This window comes from Megalobrama amblycephala, linkage group LG15 (assembly GCF_018812025.1).
Source record: "Megalobrama amblycephala isolate DHTTF-2021 linkage group LG15, ASM1881202v1, whole genome shotgun sequence".
Classification (NCBI taxonomy): domain Eukaryota; kingdom Metazoa; phylum Chordata; class Actinopteri; order Cypriniformes; family Xenocyprididae; genus Megalobrama; species Megalobrama amblycephala.
In genome coordinates this window covers 21,958,909-21,978,437 of record NC_063058.1, presented here as the reverse complement: position 1 = coordinate 21,978,437, position 19,529 = coordinate 21,958,909, and the positions used below count along the sequence as shown (strand labels likewise).

At 39.2% G+C, this 19,529-nt stretch overlaps 1 protein-coding gene across 1 annotated transcript in view; it reads right to left on the bottom strand.

Moving 5' to 3' along the window:
• Nucleotides 1-4,510: 4,510 nt before the first annotated feature.
• The window catches only part of hcn4l (hyperpolarization activated cyclic nucleotide-gated potassium channel 4l), a 32,002-nt gene continuing 16,983 nt past the window's right edge, over nt 4,511-19,529 (bottom strand). Inside the window, exons 4-8 of the mRNA XM_048158923.1 lie at nt 18,545-18,763; nt 13,616-13,762; nt 13,262-13,502; nt 9,903-10,067; nt 4,511-9,251 (exon numbers count right to left, since the gene is read on the bottom strand). Of these exons, the coding sequence (XP_048014880.1) occupies nt 7,693-9,251; nt 9,903-10,067; nt 13,262-13,502; nt 13,616-13,762; nt 18,545-18,763 (2,331 nt within the window). The 3' untranslated portion in view covers nt 4,511-7,692. The remainder of the gene's footprint in view (nt 9,252-9,902; nt 10,068-13,261; nt 13,503-13,615; nt 13,763-18,544; nt 18,764-19,529) is intronic.

The following is a 19,529-nucleotide window of genomic DNA, read 5'->3' as shown; positions in this document are numbered from 1 at the left end:
CAGCAGTCTTGATGCGCAATTAAAATTAATAACGCAACTTTTCAAACTTTCACAAGGGGAAACTAAAGAGCATCAGATTTCACTGCAGACTAGGGATCCATTTGGCATTAATATAACGGGATCACGCTGTAATTAGCAGGGCTTGCAGTCTGGGTGTACCTTGGCTGCATTGTCGGAGTGACAGGGATCAGCTGGTCAATTTGTATGCAAATAGGGTGAGGCTTAGCCAGGCTTTGATTCGCCAGCAGGGCTCGCTGACATCAAGCCGATATGAGTGGAATTCTTACGAAGCATCAGTGCCAGAGCGGGACAAATATAATAGCTGCCTGCCATAAACACCATCTCTGCCTTTGGTTTGTTCTTTACAAGCCACCCCTGCTTGGTTCCACCCCAGGAAGGTGAGCACTAGATCTGAGCGAAACATACAGATTAGATGCTCTGTTTCGCGATGATACTGATAGGGGTTAAACAGTCCAGTTTAGTGGGGGATGGAGAGCAAGACAGTAGGAGATTGCTCCACTACTGTCTCGGGGAAGTGGACGATGCTATCTCAGTTCCCCACTGGAGCCACATCAAGTGTCAGGAGCGCTGGAATCTAAGTGGGAGAAACAGCGCTGTGGATTTTCAAGGACACGACCTTGTGATTCTCTCGTTCTGTGGCAGTGTTACAGAAGCCATATGCTCGGGATGATGCATGGATGCTAGAAATAATGCCGATTAGAGCTGTCCTAACATGCTGAGTCGAAATAATTACATTGCTTTTAGTAATATTAAAAATAATCAAAATATAATTAGAATTACATAGCTTCCTCTGTGCAAGACTTATGATTCATTGTTAAAGTCATGGACAATTCTTATTTTTTTATGGAATATTCCATTAGGCTATTTATTATAAATGATTTATCCTTAAAACATATATATATATATATATATATATATATATATATATATATATATATATATATATATATTTTTTTTTTTTTTTTTTTTTATTTACGTGCCCTCGAATCTTTCCATCTTTCTTGCAGGGTCGTTTTTTAGGGTTGCCAGGTTTTCACAACAAAACCCCACAAATTGCGCCTCAAAATTAGCCCAATGGCATTTCAGGGGGGTCCCACACGTTCCAGAGGGTAAAATTCGTGGTTTTGGTGGGGCTACCCCGGTGAATTTTGCATTCCAGGGACTAAATATCATGTTATTTTGGGTCGATTCAACATGCGGACATGAAAAAGTAGCCCAATTTCGCGGGAAAACCGCGGACTTGGCAACACTGGTCATTTCTTCTCTGATGACCTGTTTTCTGGCATGAGGGCGGGACAACCTGTCACTCACAAAAGATCGACCAATAGAAAAACCACAACCATCCAATCAATTCCTGACTGACAAAATCAAGTAATGTCTTACTTTTTTTTCTAGTTTCATTCACTCAGATATAGGCGTCACAATAGACCCCTTAATCGCATACGTCACTGTGACATCACCGCTCTAGCTGGAGGCAAAACATAAATAAGAACTAATAGCGGGCGCGCTAAAAGTTTGAGGTTTTAACTTTAAAATGTCGTCTTGTTGTGTTTTTGGCTGCCAGAATAGAAGGAACAGGACTTTTGGTTCAAAACTAAAGTTTTACCAGATCCCGGCAGACATTCCTTCACAGAAATCAAAAAGATAATTGTGGTTGAAAGCAATACGGCGTACAGACTGGACGGAGACGATCATAAATAATGCTCTTGTTTGCAGTGCACACTTCATATCAGGTAAAATAATCGATGCATATGTAATGGTGTGTTGGTTTTATCTAGTACAAATCAGCAAGTTTCTGTTTTATAGGTGAAATGTCGCCAACTTTCAGCACACTAGCTAACTTAAATGTTAAACAAACATACAGCGATAGATGAGTGTGCCATCCTTTGAATGGTCTCTTAAAATAATCCACATTGCTAGCCATAATCATAGTTAGCCCAGCGTTAGGTTACATTAGACAATAAACCTTGACATATTTGCATCGCCTCCGAGCAGTTATTTCCGGAATACAAGACCAACGGTGTGTCCCAGTTCGCGTACTTATGCACTATTCTATGACGTTTCTAAGTATAAACAAAGACTATAGAATAACACAAGACGTGTCACTCGTATTGTTTTGAATGGGAGAAAGTGTAACGCGCAATATGGCGGAATAAGTCCCGCCTTCTAAAGCCAAGAGCCAATCGCCGACTGGTAAAGTCATCGCGTCACCTCAGCGGCCGTTAGAAACACCGGTTTCAAATCAAACAGTCAGACTCGCGCCTCCGAAGAGACGCGCATTTAGGTCTGCGCATGCGCATTAGCTTGATCCAGCCTGAAAAAATACAGTTTTTTTTGTCATGATTCGAGCGTTTAGAAACTAAATTTATGAGTCGGTTGTTGTTAGATTTCATTGGAGATTTCAAATATGAAATCTAATCGTAAGGTTGGCGAACAGTTTTGGAGAATTTGATGTTTCCCCATTCAAAGAGATAGGAGCTGCATGATGCCCAGGATGCCCGGGAGGCGTTTCAAAGATGGCCGCCGAGTGAAATGACTTGTCTTAAAGGGACTTTGGTATAAATAGTGCGAGTAGTGCGTTCACAATGAAAATTCCAAAAAGAACTTTAAATACCCAGATTATGCACTAAAATAACGGAAAAAACGAAGTGAATGTTGGACACTTAATGCACTCAACTTTCACAGCTTTAATTACGTATTGGAGGGGGAGGGGGTATCAGACTCCGATTTTAAATGACAAAATAACCTCATACAATTCACAAACTACATGGATGAGTACATAAGTACATAGTGTATAAGTGCGACGTTTGGGACACAGCTCAAGTCCTATTTGAATGGGGGAATCCTGAAATCTCAAAAACTGCTTGGCAAACTCACTTAAATAACATATTTAACAGAAACAAAATCTTACATTAACTGTCCTATAAATGTTGTTTCTTATGCTCAGGTAAAAAAGCTTATTTTTCAGGCTAGATGAGCCAATGCGCATGAGCCGTCCTAAGCGCGAGTCTCAGGTTTCTATGGGAACCGAGCTTCTAACTGCAGCTTGCAGGTGAAGCAATGACTTTGTCAATCAGCGATTGGCTCTTTTACTTAGAAGGCGGGACGTTTTCCGCCATTTTGCGCATTGCAGTTTCTCCCATAGACATCATATATAGCTAGACGCCCTATCGAATGCTACTGCCTATTGGCACGGACGAGCCGTGGAGCCGCCATCTTGGATCGGTCGCCAGCTCCACTCAGTGTAACTTGTTTGACAGGTGCAATGAGCTGTCAGCGCATTTAATTAATCATATCTCACTGAATACCTAACTGATTTTGACTCGGGTTTTTTTGCTGCAAAGGTAATTCATGTAGCTATGATACAGGACACATTGTTGAATGTATTTTAATATTCATAGTAGACTTAACAGTTATATAATATTCTGATATAATAAGATGATATATAATATAACAAGTGACCAGACGTCCAAAATCAAAATATGTGATGTAGGATATAAGGTAATATATAAATCACACATTATAGATATAATAAAGAAGCAGAAACAGATAGTTGCAGTAAAATACGATATTTTAGTAATACTAGCAGAAGTAACAAGATTTGCGCTTTGCCGTCATGTGTGTATGCTTCCTGATATCACGTGCACAAACACAAATAACTATTTTGTCCGGTCGAACAATGTATGTATTAAATTCAGATTGGATTGTGTTGGTAATAGGCACTTAACGTTACCTAACGCTAAAAGTAAGTTTCGTGCATTGAGCGCATTCTTGTGCTTTCGAACTTCCTTCTGATCTGAATAGTAATTATGTGGAAAACACTTGCGAGGTCCGACGGTTAAGCAGAGCGGTTAAGATAAAGGGGCTTGAATAATTAATAATCAATATAACCTGACGAAAATATATTTATTAAATGTTATCCACATTATATTTAATCTGCAACAGCATTGTGAACATTTATAACGATGCGTTTGGTCATTAACTTTTAAATGCATCATTATGCAAAGATGAGGAGAGTTATTGCATGAAAGACCCATGACTGGCAGATCAACGTGCGACTACATCTCTCCGAAACGGTAGGAAAATAAATGTAATTCAATGTGGAGGATTTTAACTGTGACAAGATGATTGACAGGGTAGTTTAAACAGTTACAGGTTGCGTAAATAAGCGACATAACGTCCGTTAAAGACGCAGTTATGACGGTAGTATGTCCCAAAGCTTGTCTACTCTTCTGCTACACACTCAAAAGTATGTACTTTTTCTTTACAAAAACAGTAAATGCTTTTAGGACGTCGTATAAGTAGGCGAATTGGGACGCAGCTTAGGAGTACGACCGGTCTAAGATGGCGGCCGCAAATCTCGGCGCCTAGCGGCCAATAGGGCGTCTACCTATATGATGTCTATGGTTTCTCCCATTCATAACTAATAGGAGTGAACTATCTTCTGATTTCATCTCAGCGTATCACTGTTCCCGGGTCCAAATGGAAGACACCATGTGAGGTGCGTCCCCCTATGACTTTTTGTAGTATAAATGGTGCGAGTAGTGTTCACACCTAGAAATAATTGCACTTTAAATTAACCGAAAAAATTAAGTACAAAATGTTGGACACTATGCACTCAACTGCCAAAGCTTTATGTGATACGACCCGAACCAGTCTAAAATAGTCCGAATATAAACATGTACCATAGTGATTCAGGATAAGACAAAAACACAGTTTGGAAAATGGATTCATGATATACTCGCTCATTATATAATTTGTGTACATTTTGAATACAAAAAAAGTTATGAACAGCAGCTTTAAAATAGTTGCATACAGCCTATAATATACAGTGTGTTTGTGATAACTATAGTAATTAGTATACTATAGTATAGTATATTAAAATGATATGTTTGCAACATCAAGCAGCATGTTTTTGTACAGCTAAAATAACTGGAAGCCACTCTTACTTAAAAAAGAAGGGTAGGTATTGTTTGTTGTATTTAATATAATTGAAAATGAAATGAATATGGTATCATTAACAGCCCTAATACAAATATAATAAAATATATAGGGAGGACTTTTACTCAAGATGCTACATGGTCAGGGAGGAAGAAAAATAAAGGACATAATAACAGACTTTACAAAGAAAAACAATAAAATTTAATTTTTTACAGTTATTTATCAATTAACAGTTCAAATGAAATATATAGCTATACTCATGAATATTTGTACATACATGATTATTCAGTATTCATGATGAACATTATATTCTGTAACATTTTGATTCTGAAGCATGTTAGTCATATTACATATTGTTACCATAATTAACATCAGGATAAAGTGAAACACTGACCAAATATGGCAAGTTGGTCATCTTCCAACTCAAAAAAAAAAGGGGAAAAAAAGAAGAAGAAAGACTGCAGTTGTTCAAATTCCATGCGAAAATATTGCACTAATATGTTTGTGAATTCAAAAGGGGACATATTCCAGAAGGAAGTTGTTTAAGATGTAAGAATTTGTGTTTTGATGAATTGAAAGTGCACTGTAGACTGATGCATATTGACACAACTTGTCCATCGTGATATGCCATATGGCTTAACCATTTTGCCATACAGTGACCATAAATACTGTTTTGGACTATTGCAATTTTTAAACTAAAAGGACTGAGCATCCTAAATAAATCCATAGGCCACCAATACGTGACCCCCTCTTAATAAAGTCAGGCTGTCTGTAATGACGTTGGTGGGGTTAAAAAATGCTACTGTATAACAATCATTAATTATACCTCACTTTGGTTATGATAAACAATAAATGCACAGAATATTATAAAATGCTACAACATAAATGCACAGTAAAACACGCATACACGCACACAGACCTGAAAAAGAGAAATTAGTGTAATGCATTGTGTGCTCTGTAATACTGACAAAAAGCTCTTTGATGCTTTGATATTTAACTCATTAATATTCAACATCACATATACCACTCTCATTTGCATTTTGCCTTGCAATTTTATCCGACTTCAATGCAGGGAACAATGCTAACTTGAAAAATCTGGGTCTGAAAATTAAAATAATGATATGATAATCAAATGCATATTGCAAGAATGGAACAGAATTGAGTGGAAGGACCGAGTGATGCATAATGACAGTATCTGTAGACTGATGGTGACAGTATATAGATTATGAATATATAGATTAACAAAACAAACACATACACAATAAATAGATATATACATAGACGTATTATAAAATCATATAAATTATACAATATATAATAACCTGGGACAAAGCAGGGAATTTTCATGATCAACCTGTGTAAGCTTTGCTTAAAAGGAAGGACACTTAGAAAAATACTATTCCTCCTTTTACCACCAACCACATATGGCATGTCATAGCATGTGCTAGGCTAACTATTGTGTTAGCAGAGTTGTCTGCTGTACCTCTGCTGCAATTCATCTTAAATGGTCAAAAATTATTAATTTCACGAATATGAAATATAATACATACTAACCAAAACATGTATTGCACAACCAGAAAGCAACCTCATGCAAATTGTGGCGTATAGGCTAACTGCATTTTACAAAATGTGCATTATTGAACAGATGCAAAATGGAAATTAAAACATAGAAACCAAATTCAAACATGACTTTGTAATTATTAGTCTTAACTCATAAGCTTTGGTAACTGCAGTGGGCTCTTTTTTTTATTTTATTTTTTTATAACTGTGTCATATTGGTAGTGTCACTGCCATTGACAATCATCCAGTATGTTTTCTTAGACAGGAAGAAAGCTGCAGTTTACAGTTCAACCTCCGTGCATGTACAAAAACCAAGCATACAGTTTTATTGCTTAAGTACTGCACAAATTCACATACAAAGCACATACAAAATGATTGCAAAACATTCTTAATGTTCTCGGTTCTGTTGTGGAAGTGAGGGTGTCATTCCCTGGTGTCCAGACACTAAGGCAGTATTGTTACAAAAAGGAAAGGCCATAGATACTGAGCAGTACCTCTTTGTCAGCAAGGAGGTATGGGGTCAAGGTCAAGCGGGAAGATCATACTAGGTCTAGATAATTGGGATGTTGAGGGCTAGGTTTGTTTGTGCATGTGAAAATGTTTGTGTGCACCTCTGTGTTTGTGTATATCTGTGCCAGTGCCACCTGCCCGGAGAGACCTGTACGACGTGTTCTTTCACAGTGACAGATGATGCCCGACTGATGAAGTGCGACAAATGTAGCTTTGCTTCCCTGACCCAGCATAATTCCCTTCTTTAAAAAGAGCACACTATTATAACATTACAATAGCAATCGCTCGCTCACACGTACACACAATCACAAACATACATATGTCTTTTAGAATTATTACTTTGAAGTAACTTTTTTGTTTTTTTCTTTGTTTTTTTTTTGGAAGTCATAATTTGCATATCCCTATACAGTCTTATCATCAGACAATAATATTGCAAAAATTACTGACAGAACTTGGAAGACAAATTTAAGTCCCACCTTCATTCTTCTGTCAGTTTGTAGTCCATTCCTTCTTTTGGCATAACAAATAGTGAAGTCATTGGACCAATAAAAATCCAAGTAGATGAACATACACCCTCCTTCTCTGGTGAGAAATGTTAGTGTCTTTGACATATTAAAAAAAAAACGTTGCTCACTCATTGTAGGAGGGTGCAGACCATTCTCACAAGTTCGATGGGAGTTTTGGGTGCAAGCTTGGCGTCCCAGGGCTGGACCTGTCACTAGACCCATGGGCTGGTGACCCACCTGAGGACCCAGTTTGAGTTATGGACAACTTGGAAGTTTGTCTCGATAGGACAACATGACCAGGTATTGAGCTAAATGGTTTTATAATTGGAGGCGGCGATGGGAGTGGTGAGTAACCTGAAGCCGATCCTCGGTGATGGGATAAGTCTGGCGGTTGTGGTCCTCTTCCAACTAACTTGGACTTTTCAGGTAGTCCTGGGGTTGGAAGAGACATGGTAATGGTGGTTAAGTCTTGTGAAGGTAGGTCAATTAGAGATCCACCTCTTTGTCTTGGTTGAGGTGGTGGTGGGAAGAGTGTCTGAGGGGATAGGAGTGAGCTTTGGGATCCAGAGATACTAGCAGGGTGGCTGTGCATGGACATCCTCATCTTCTCCACAGTAGGACTCTGGCACGTGGGACTCCAAGCTGAAGGTGTGCTACATGGGGACACATTTCCGGACCCATATTGTGCAAGAGAAGCAAGAGCAGATGGTTCTTGGAAAAGAACATCCGGCTGTAGACCAATTTGAGTGTGCTGGGATGGGACTTGCTGGGATGGTATGGGACTTGTTGGGCTCGGGACTAGTTCAAGAACGCTCCTGGAGTGGATAGGGGACTCTGTTTTAGGAGACTGGGAGGCTGTCCTTGCAACTTTATTCAAGTCTTGGCTTGGTTTTGTTGGTTGAAGATTTGGCTGAGCTGAATGCAGTTGGGTCAGGATGGGACTTACGGAGTGCGCTATCAAAGGAGTAAGGGTGGATGTAGGGGGAACTGAAAGCTGGACAGCCTCTCCTCTGACTGCTCCTTGTTGGAAGAAACCACGAAGTGATGCAGCAATGCCAGGGAAAGAGGCCTGAGGAAGTTGTGGTTGAGAATGAAGCTGGGCAACACTGAAGTCTTTGGAGCCATGGGAGACAGGGGGTCTACAGGGGTAGAAGGAAGACTCTGTGATGCTGGAGGTGGTGGTGGTGACAGTGGTTGTGATAGTGGATGGCAGAGAGCTGGAGGATGGTGGCGGAGGTGTGGAGGTAGATGATCTCTCGGCCCTGAGTGTGTCTAGAATTGGGGTCTCTATACAAGAGCTTAACTGTGAGCTGGTTGATGAGGAGCCACCAAATGCAGCAGCGCCCGAAAGTGCAGTTGGGAACCTTTTTACATACCCTGGCTGGTCTTTCAGTGAGCCAAGAAGCGGGACAGGGGGTCGGAAGAGGGTATGGGGCAAATGGGGGTGCCGAGTCAGGGCAATGGCTACTGAAGTTGTGGCTGCGGCAGCTTGTAGTGGGGCCTGAATAAGAGGTGCCCAGATGACGGGGGTGTGGGAAGATGGAGTCGGCGCTGGGTGAGGAGCTGGGGGAGGTGTCTGCATGAGGTGGGCACAATGGGCCATATCCCTGTCGTGCTGCACAATCTGCTGGATGATCTCGTTTTCTTGGTAGTTCAGAACTCCGGAATTAAGATCTCGTTGGACCTTATGCTGAAGTACAGAGTTCCTCTTTCCTATGAGGACAAAAAGGAAGACAGAAAAGCATAGATGATAAACTCAGTAATGTAGTTTGACTTAAGCGTTAAAGTAAAAAATGTAGGGCTGGGAAAATGAACATGAACATTTAATGCAATTAATATGGAATGGTTCCTTTGATTGCTCCACCCTGTACTTGGATACTTCAACGGGCAATTCCAGAGCTAATACTGTACGTGCAAATGAGACATCTAACAGTAAATCCAATATTATCCAATATCCAATATTAAAAATATTATTTAAATGATTAAAATTATAACCCTACATGGCCAATCAACTTGAAATCAAAATCATTAGGAACTTCTAGGCGTGTTGGAGCTAAACTTTGCAGGAAAGTGGCCCTATAGGAGCAGGTTTAGACATCCCTGATTTAAGCCAGGTTTTTCGCTAAATGTTAACCAATAGCCAAACAGCTACTTTGGTTTAACAAAAACACATTTTCTCTTATTATTGAATATCCTGTTTCAGATTATAATACATGACATTATGCAAATAAAAACGGTTGCAAACTGCAAAAATTACAATAAAAGCAAGGGACAAGTTGTGACCACTTATTAAACTCTCCACTCTTCAAGGACATCTCAGAGCAGCTGTGAAAAACATAGGCCTGTTGAACTGACAGCTCTCACCTATGCGGTCAAGGCGATCGAGGGCTACAGTCTCAAAGGCGCGTCGCATCATGGGGTACTCCTCCAACACCTCGTTGAAGTGGTCCACAGAGAGCGAGTACAGACGACAGTATGTGTCCGCTCTGACGCTGGCTGTTCTTCTGCCTCGAGTCAGCAAACAGATCTCTGTGGACATTTTGCAACATGAGGCAAATGAAAACCACAAAGGAAAACACGTATCCTACTCTTTTTGTAAGAGCAACCAGGTGGAAAGAACAATTTTACAAGTATATACGTTTATGTATATAAATAATAGAATGAAATAGTAAATAAATGCATGATTGGGTATACCTTAGTATCCAGCCCTAACTGAGCATTAAACATAAATGTTTCTTCAGTCTAAGTTTAGAGCACTCCAGCACTATTAATATGTGCATAAATTCACAATAGTGGGAACCATGAATAAAATATACTTGCTGTAAATGCAGTGACAGATTTTATATACTTTTAGTCTGTTTTTTTTTAATGGTCTTTTTATGATCTGCACCCAGAGCATTAAAACACAATTTTGACAGCTTAGAGTTGTACTTGGTCTTCATCTGTACAGTCAGATCACATAGTAAAAGCTGTATTTGAAATGCAAAGGAAATTTCTAAGTGACAGACAAGCAGGAGTTGGAGGAGGGGACACAAGGGACTGCCAACACTAATGTACTGATCAGGTGTTCCCAGTCAGTACCTCACCTTCAAACACAAGAAATACAGTTTTACTGCTTTCCCAAAAGCTCACTGACTAGTTTGTAGCATTTTTAAAACCTGAAAAAGTGCATGGTTTTCTGTACACAGAACAGCTAAACACTGTTAGCCATTTTGCTAACTTCCACCAGACTTAGCCACTAAATCGCATGAATTAGATTACAGTTTTTTTCTTGTTTTAAGCATAAATCTAACAATCTTGCAAGGTTAAAGCTTAAAACAATCAATGACAAGTTGCCAATGGGGTATCAAAATAAGCCTAATTACAAATATATTCTCTGAAAACTGGTTTCTGAATGGCTAACACATGTAGCATGTGTTCATTTCAGCTGTTGGGCTGTCAAAGAAACAAAGTTTTATTTCTCAATTCATCAATCTGTTAATATAGGAACATTTTTATGTGTGATATTTGAAATATAACAGCTTATACCACTTTCAAGATTATTAACAAGATATTTTTGAATGCTTGCATGTGTGCAGCTGGTATTTATGATGGGTGCTGAAGAATAAGAATACTATGGGGATAAATGAGGTGCTGTTGGACATTCAAGAACCTGAAAGATGAGGTGGTGTTATTTGGGTAAGACAGAGGGGTAAAACAGGCTGTAGAGATTAATTTCACTCTCTTTTTCACCGTCTAGTCGTCATGGCCAGAGTCATAAAGAACATGCTGCCAAGAGCCACTCCATCAGAACACACACTCACCAACACACATCCTGAGGGGGGGAGGGAAGTAGGGTGGCATGAGGGTCAGGAAAGATGGACAAACAAAAATAAACAATAAATGACGTGCATAAAAATACAAAGACAACGTTACCATGATAATACCATGTTTGTTTTTATTATGAGGCTTTGCCATTGCTTTTCTTTTACTATATATATATCACAATATTTGCTGTGATTTCCTTCTCAATTTGACTGCCAGCATTTTTACTTTACTGTACTTAAGATACTTTTACACAAAAGTGGTAAAATTGGATTAGAAATGCAAAAATATAGCAAATAAACCAATTATTTACACTACTGTTCAAAGGTTTAGGGTCAGTATTATTTTTTTAGTGTTTTTGACATTGTCATATGCTCACCAAGCTTGCATTTATTTGATCAAAATACAGTAAAAACACTATTATTGTAAAATATTATTACAATTATTAAATATAATTTAAAATGTCATTTATTCCTGTGATCCAAAGCTGAATTTTCAGCATCATTACTCCAGTCTTCAGTGTCACATGATCCCTCAGAAATCATTCTAATATGCTGATTTGCTGCTCAAGAAACATTTAATTTCATATTAAAAACAGATAAACTGATCTTTTTTTTTTCCAGTATTCTCTGATAAATAGAAAGTTCAAAAGAACAGTATTTGAAATAGAAAACTTTTGTAACATTAAAAAATGCTGAATAAAAGTAAACATTTCTTTAAAAAAATCATACTGACCTCAAACTTTTGAATGGTACTGTATATATGTATAGTTAAATGTGCTATTGCACATTCTATTATTCTTAAATAATAAAACAGTAGGAAGTATACAGTATATACAGTGTGCTGTATTGCACTAATATTGTACTAGTATTGCATTCTAAACTATACCAGATTGTAAAGAGAAAGAACAGATGACACATGGGGACTGGGTTAGCTTGGTACTAGGCCACAATCCAGACTGCTCTTCCTTTCTCCACTTTCACACAGGGTTTATGGGAAAAGAGATTATGAGTGGCTTGTTGAACCTCAAACGAGCCCAGGCAGAAGGGAAGGGTTTTTTTGGGGAAAATATGATGACATTTTTTTTCTTGACTAAATCTGCAGCTCACTGATAGCACAAACTACTTAGTTGTGATCCCAGAACCACACAGGAGACAGTAATAGAGTTTATAATGGCACAGAACGCTAGGAAAGAGGCTAGCTTACATTTGGAGACCAGGTGGTGTGTATAAAATAATTTATTTCAAAATATTTGCATCACCCTCATTTTCCTCAGAAAATAGAGAATGTTGATTTGTTTGTTAGACTCATCATTTTCATACAAGGTAAACTTTAATGTGAATAAATTGTATTTTTTTTTGGCATTTTTGCAATTTTGAAACGCATTTAATAATGGACATTAGACAACATATAAATGATAAATGGCAAAATTAAAAACAGAAAATGTACAAGACAGGAAAACACGTAAATCTATTTGGATTCATACAATGGTAATTGTAATGAGAAAAACTGCAGTGAACAGCCTCTGATGACAAAGCTCAACTCAAACTGTTATCTTCCCCTCCTTCCTCAATCTTGTGAGGGAAATTAATTTCATGAATGGTTAACTTATGCTGGGTAAGGAATTTCCCCAGGCTCAAAAAGCGTAGCCATTCACTGATTTGGTTCCCTTAGAGAACCATCCGATAACACTGAAGAACACAGTGGTACCAGCCTGAACATTAAACACATAAAACCTCTCTAATAAAAACACAAACTTATTTGCTGCAATTTAAATGCCAATCCATCAACATTAGGTTATAAGAGAATCCATACCAAGCAACATTTCAAAACCACCTAAATATTAGGAAACATGTAAAAGTTGCATTAAGCCATCCAATCAGATCACAAACATCTCGCCGATATCGGTGTCCTCTTACCTCCAAAGTAAGACCCGTCCGAGATCTTTGTCTCTTTGCTGCCCTTCGTCAGGACAGTTAGTACACCGTGTTGGATGAAATACATCTTCTTTCCGACGGTCCCCTCCCTGATAATGTAATCTCCTGGCTGGAACACCTCGAAACGTAACTTTGTTAGCATGGAGGTCACAAAGTTGGGATCTGCGTTGGCAAACAACGGCATGGTGGCTACAAGCTTTCGACAGTTAAAACTGATGATTTCCTGCAAACAAAAAATAAAGTGTATAGAAAAGTAAGTGGATAGTACTGTTCAATACTAGAATACAAGCTATGGAATGAAAGTATACGCTAAGTATCTTGTATTTTGCTACTAACCTCTCTGAGCGGCTCGTTTAGTTCTCCCAGAATGCTTTCCTCGTCAAACATCTTGCCCTGATAGCGATGCTCATAGTAATCATGAATCCTCTGCCGCATGTCTGCAGGAAGTTTGTGGAAGGACATGTATTGCTCCACCTGTTTGTACTGCACAAATGACACGTACAATATTTTTTTTAACCTGAATATTACACATTTATCTACATGTTTAACAACAATAGTAAAAAAAAAAGAAATATATATATTTTTTTTTTTATTATTTGGAACCATTCTTTAAGGACAATAGCGGATCAAATATGAAACCAAATAACATCAACACAACAAAAAACATTTAAAATAAAAATTAAATGAATAAATAAATAAAAAATAAACAGAGAAAAGTCAGTTTATCCAGTAGGATCTTATTTGAATCTTAGGATTGTTGCCAAATCAAAGAAATTCTATTAGCATTCCTTTACAATTTATATTCTATCTAATTTAATTGATATAGGAACTTTGGCATACAAAACAAACCAAAACACACAGCAAAATAAAAACAAAGCAAAACCAAAAGCAAAGCAAAACAAAACACAAAGCAAAGCAAAACCAAAAACAATGCAAAACAAAGCGAAGTAAAACACAAAGCAAAACAAAGAAAAGCAAAGCAAAGCAAAACAAAACGCAAAGCAAAAGCAAAAGCAAAAGCAAAGCAAAACAAAGCGAAGCAAAACAAAACATAAAGCAAAACGCAAAGCAAAAACAAAAACAAAGCAAAGCAAAGAAAAACACAAAATAAAACAAAGCAAAAAACAAATCAAAACATAAAACAAAGTAAAATAAAAAGCAAAACAAAACAAAGCAAAAAAAAATAGTTTCTGTATATAAAAAGCCTTGTTCATTATCACATACATGACATGCTTTATTTTTTTATGACACCACTGTAACATCATAATCCTTTGCATATGCACTATGCATATGGTACTGTGCATATAGTACTATGCATATGGTAAGGTACTATTATATTACCATCTGATACCCTGATATCATCACTCTTCTAAGGTACTGTCATTTCTTTTTTAAAGGATCACAGTCCAATAATTTGTACTTGGAATGAAGGAGCCCACAGTGCCCATATATTTTTTAAGTCTTGTCATGTATGATTTTATGATTTGGTGTAAACAGACTTTAAACCCTCCTCAGACACTGAGTCTCTAACTACACTGCTACTGATAAATAAATATTGACTAAATGTCTTGCAAAACAATAGCTTGGTCAGTGTAACTGTCCGGCTCCATATTTACGGCAGTCTTCCCAGGCTCCATTTGCAAAGCTCGGCAGTATTTTCACATCAGCGGCCATCTCCCCATTTATCATTGTCTATCTGTTTGTCTCTCTCTCCATGCCTGTCGCTTTGACTTCGAAGGAAAGGACATACAGTATCGATAGGGTTTATTTTACCCACGATCCCCTTGTACTGTCTCTTTGTTATTTCATTCGTGTCTCCGAAACTGGCAGAGAGCGTCTGCAGCACTGCGGCTCGGCGACATTACGCCGCACGACTCTCTGCCTCTCCTGTCCTTTCTAATAAACTTTGTTCTGTCACTAGCCATTTTGCTTTCTCTCTCCCGCTTCTATGAACTCCTGTCTCTGCTGTCGACGGTAGCCGGTTCCAATGTGCCCTTCACCACATGCTAATGTTCCTGCCATGTCAGCTGTGAACATCTCACCGGCGCAGCTACACTTGGTCTCTTAGAGTGGCTCTTCTATTATCATATTCAAGGGCAGGGGACAAAGCCAGCAGGATGAGTTCAAACAACAGGAAATAATGTCACGCAATACAGTTAGGTTTCAACTGCGGAGACCGGCGAGGGTGTGAAGTCGCTCATCGAAATGCCAGCGTAAGGCAAGCATGACTCATGGTGTCGGGGAAAAAAAGTGTGTCATTGGAATTTGTCCTTTTTCTGGAAATGGATGCTGGTAATCGCATTGACACTGAGGAGAGATATCCAATCGAAGTGTGGAAGCCCAAATACAGCAGGTAATGAAATCGGCAGCTAAGTTAACAGGACAAATTGACAACTTCAGACAATTTTATCCCTGTTGAACTCTCCCTAACCTAATCTTCCTCTCTCTCCCGGTCTCTAACTTCTGGTTGTGTTTACGCAGAGCTTCAAAACCCTCTCAAACAGATGTGGAGAGGAACTCTAAATTATGTACTGTAATCAAAACTGTCGGCCTTCATGCATTGGGCTTTTGAGAAAACAAAACACAAGAAAGAGCCGCATCCTTTCTAGAAGGAAACCACATCAATACAGGCTCCTGTATCAACAATGCAAGTTGCCACGACAACCGCAGTCGGGCTGAATTGACTTGAATCTTTTAACACAGCAGAGGTCAAAGCACTTGTATTTTCTTCTCATAGAAAATGACAACAGTTCAATTACCACTCCAGCACACTTACAGACACGATAAAACTGCGTATTGATCACCACAGAGGTCAGAAGCCTTCACGACTCGCAAAACGCATTTCAAGCCTCGCTCAAAACTCACGAACCCTCGTCGTTTTATATTTTTCTCTCCACTCATTTTCGACCCTGGTTTTTCTATTTTTAAACAGGACTTCAAAGGCAGTGAGTGAGAAAATTTTGTCTGCTGGGAAACCGTTACAATGCTCAACTAAGTGGGAAACGGCAGCTGCTCACACTCATTAAAATGGTCTTTGCCTTAATTGCTGGCTTACCAATGAATATTGCATTTTTGGGGGTTTTCCATTAGTATATAGACCGACCAGGCATAACATTATGACCACCTTCCTAATATTGTGTTGGTCCCCCTGACCCATCGAGGCATGGACTCCACTAGACCCCTGAAGGTGTGCTGTGGTATCTGGCACCAAGATGTTAGCAGCAGATCCTTTAAGTCCTGTAAGTTGCAAGATGGGGCCTCCATCAGACTTGTTTGTTCAGCACATCCCACAGATGCTCGATTGGATTGAGATCTGGGGAATTTGGAGGCCAAGTCAACACCTCAAACTCGTTGTTGTGCTCCTCAAACCATTCCTCAACCATTTTTGCTTTGTTGCAGGATATTATCTTGCTGAAAGAGGCCACAGCCACCAGGGAATACCGTTTCCATGAAAGGGTGTACATGGTCTGCAACAATGCTTAGGTAGGTGGTACATGTCAAAGTAACATCCATATGGATGGCAGGACCCAGTGTTTCCCAACAGAACATTGCCCAAAGCATCACACTGCCTCCGCCGGCTTGCCTTCTTCCCATAGTGCATCCTGGTGCCATGTGTTCCCCAGGTAAGTGACGCACACGCACCCGGCCATCCACGTGATGTAAAAGGAAACGTGATTCATCAGACCAGGCCACCTTCTTCCATTGCTCCATGGTCCAGTTCTGATGCTCATGTGCCCACTGTTGGTACTTTCGGCTGTGGACAAGGGTCAACATGGGCACCCTGACTTGTCTGACAACTTTCTATCAGAACCAGCATTAACTTCTTGATCAATTTGAGCTACAGTAGCTTGTCTGTTGGATCGGACCACACAGGTCAGCCTTCAATGAGCCTTGGCCGCCCATGACCCTGTCGCCGGTTCACCACTATTCCTTCCTTGGACCACTTTTGATAGATACTGACCACTGCAGACTGGGAACACCCCACAAGAGCTGCAGTTTTGGAGATGCTCTGACTCAGTCATCTAGCCATCACAATTTGGCCCTTATCAAACTCGCTCAAATCCTTACGCTTGCTCATTTCAGTAAGATATTTTAGGCAATTAATACTTTTATTCAGCATTAAAGGGATAGTTCACCCAAAAATGAAAATTTGATGTTTATCTGCTTACCCCTAGGGCATCCAAGATGTAGGTGACTTTGTTTCTTCAGTAGAACACAAATGATGATTTTTAACTCAGTCGTATAATGCATGGCAATGGGAACTTCGTCTATTAGAGTAAAAAAAAACATGCACAGACAAATCCAAATTAAACCCTGCGGCTCGTGACGACACATTGATGTCCTAAGACACAAAATGATCGGTTTATGTGAGAAACCGAACAGTATTTATATAATTTTTTACCTCTAATGTGGTAGTGTGTGAGGTCTGAAAACACGCTCTGATGCTGGAAATGATCTCTCGCAGGTATATGTCAATGAGTGCGGGCGATCACTTCCGGCATCAGAGTGCATTCAGACCTCACACACTGGATGCTCAAGGCAGTTGGACATAGTGGTGTATTAGAGGTAAAAAATGATATAAATACTGTTCGGTTTCTCGCACAAAGTGATCGATTTGTGTCTTAGGATATCAATGTGTCATCACGAGCCACAGGGTTTAATTCTGATTTGTCTGTGCATGTTTTTTTTTTTTTTTATCTTAAAGATGGAGTTCCCATTGCCATGCATTATACGACTGACAGACCGCAGCGGTTGGAGTTAAAAATCATCATTTGTGTTCTACTGAAGAAACAAAGTCACCTACATCTTGGATGCGCTGGGGTAAACAGATAAACATCAAATTTTCATTTTTGGGTGAACTATCCCTTTAAATTGATCAAAAGTGACTTTTACTTTTACAATGGCCCCCAACTTGATAAATAAAGCAATAGCTTTAGCTTTAGAAACTTTTAACCATCAAATGAAATTGATATGAACTGTGTTTTAAGGGAATCAGAATTTCAGACATCCAAACTGGACATTCAAATATAATTTCTCAAAGCACAAACTTTTCTTAGCATGTGCAGAGTATGTGTTTTAGCTTATTTATGAGCAAAGGAATTTTGCGTTACAGTTGCCCCAAGCTTCCCTATATTAAGTTATTCTGTAATATAATACAAAATAATAATTACTCATTTAAATAATTTTACATCGCAATGCATCTGAACATTCAGACTTTAGCATCTCGGAGCAACTGATTTCATAACCTCCTCTTTTTTTACTAACCTTCTCCTGGTACTGCCTGCGTGAGGAGTCCAGTGATTGAATGAGGGCGGTGGCATGGCCCACAAACATGGCATAGCAGGTTGCGCCCACGATCATGCTGAGGATGGTCAGCCACACATCCGTCATGCCCACAGGAGGGTACATGCCATACCCGATACACAGCATGTGGCTCATGGCCTTAAACAGGGCATAAGAGTACTGCTGACCCCATGTGTCATTCTGTGAGGAAAGAGAGAAAGGGAGCGATGGACAGAGAGAGAGAGAGAGAGAGCGGGAAAGAGATAAAGAGAAAAAAGAACCCAAATTAAAGCATGAATATAATTATAAGCTTGAAAGACATCAATTGTGATAGAGAGCAAAAGAAATAGGAGACGGTGAAAGAGGGACAAAACGTGTTGTGAAGGGACAAAGGTATGAACCAATGAGAGGGAGAAGAGAGAAAATAGAGTTGAGAATGACAAAATGTGAGAGAAAGAGCGTGAGAGAGTGTTAGACTGGAAAAAAAGTGACAGTGTTTCTATATATTTCTGACAGGACTCAGAAAGAGCCTTAGTAAAGGCCAGAGAGAGAGAGAGAGAGAGAGAGAGAGAGAGGGGGGGAAATATCACGTCCTTTAGCAGAAGGGTCATTGCGAACGCCGCACGTGCTTTCTTGATATCAGAGGATGGAGGAAAGCAGAAGGTACTGCTTTACAAATGCAAATGAAGCATAGTCACGAACAGTATTTGTCTTTTTGCAAAATGATTTGCTCAGGCCTGGCACTTTTGGGCCAAATACTTATCATGCAGGTCCAGGAAATGATGCAGCTGGCCTTATTTCAGTCAAAAACATTACTTTTATAAATATTAGTTCAATATGCAAGCCAGTTCCAGTCTGCCTCAGAGTAAAAAATTAAAAAGTAATTACGACTTGATAGCTTACAATTGCAACATTGTTTGTCATAATTCTGACTTTATTTCTTGTAATTTTGACCTTGTTTGTCATA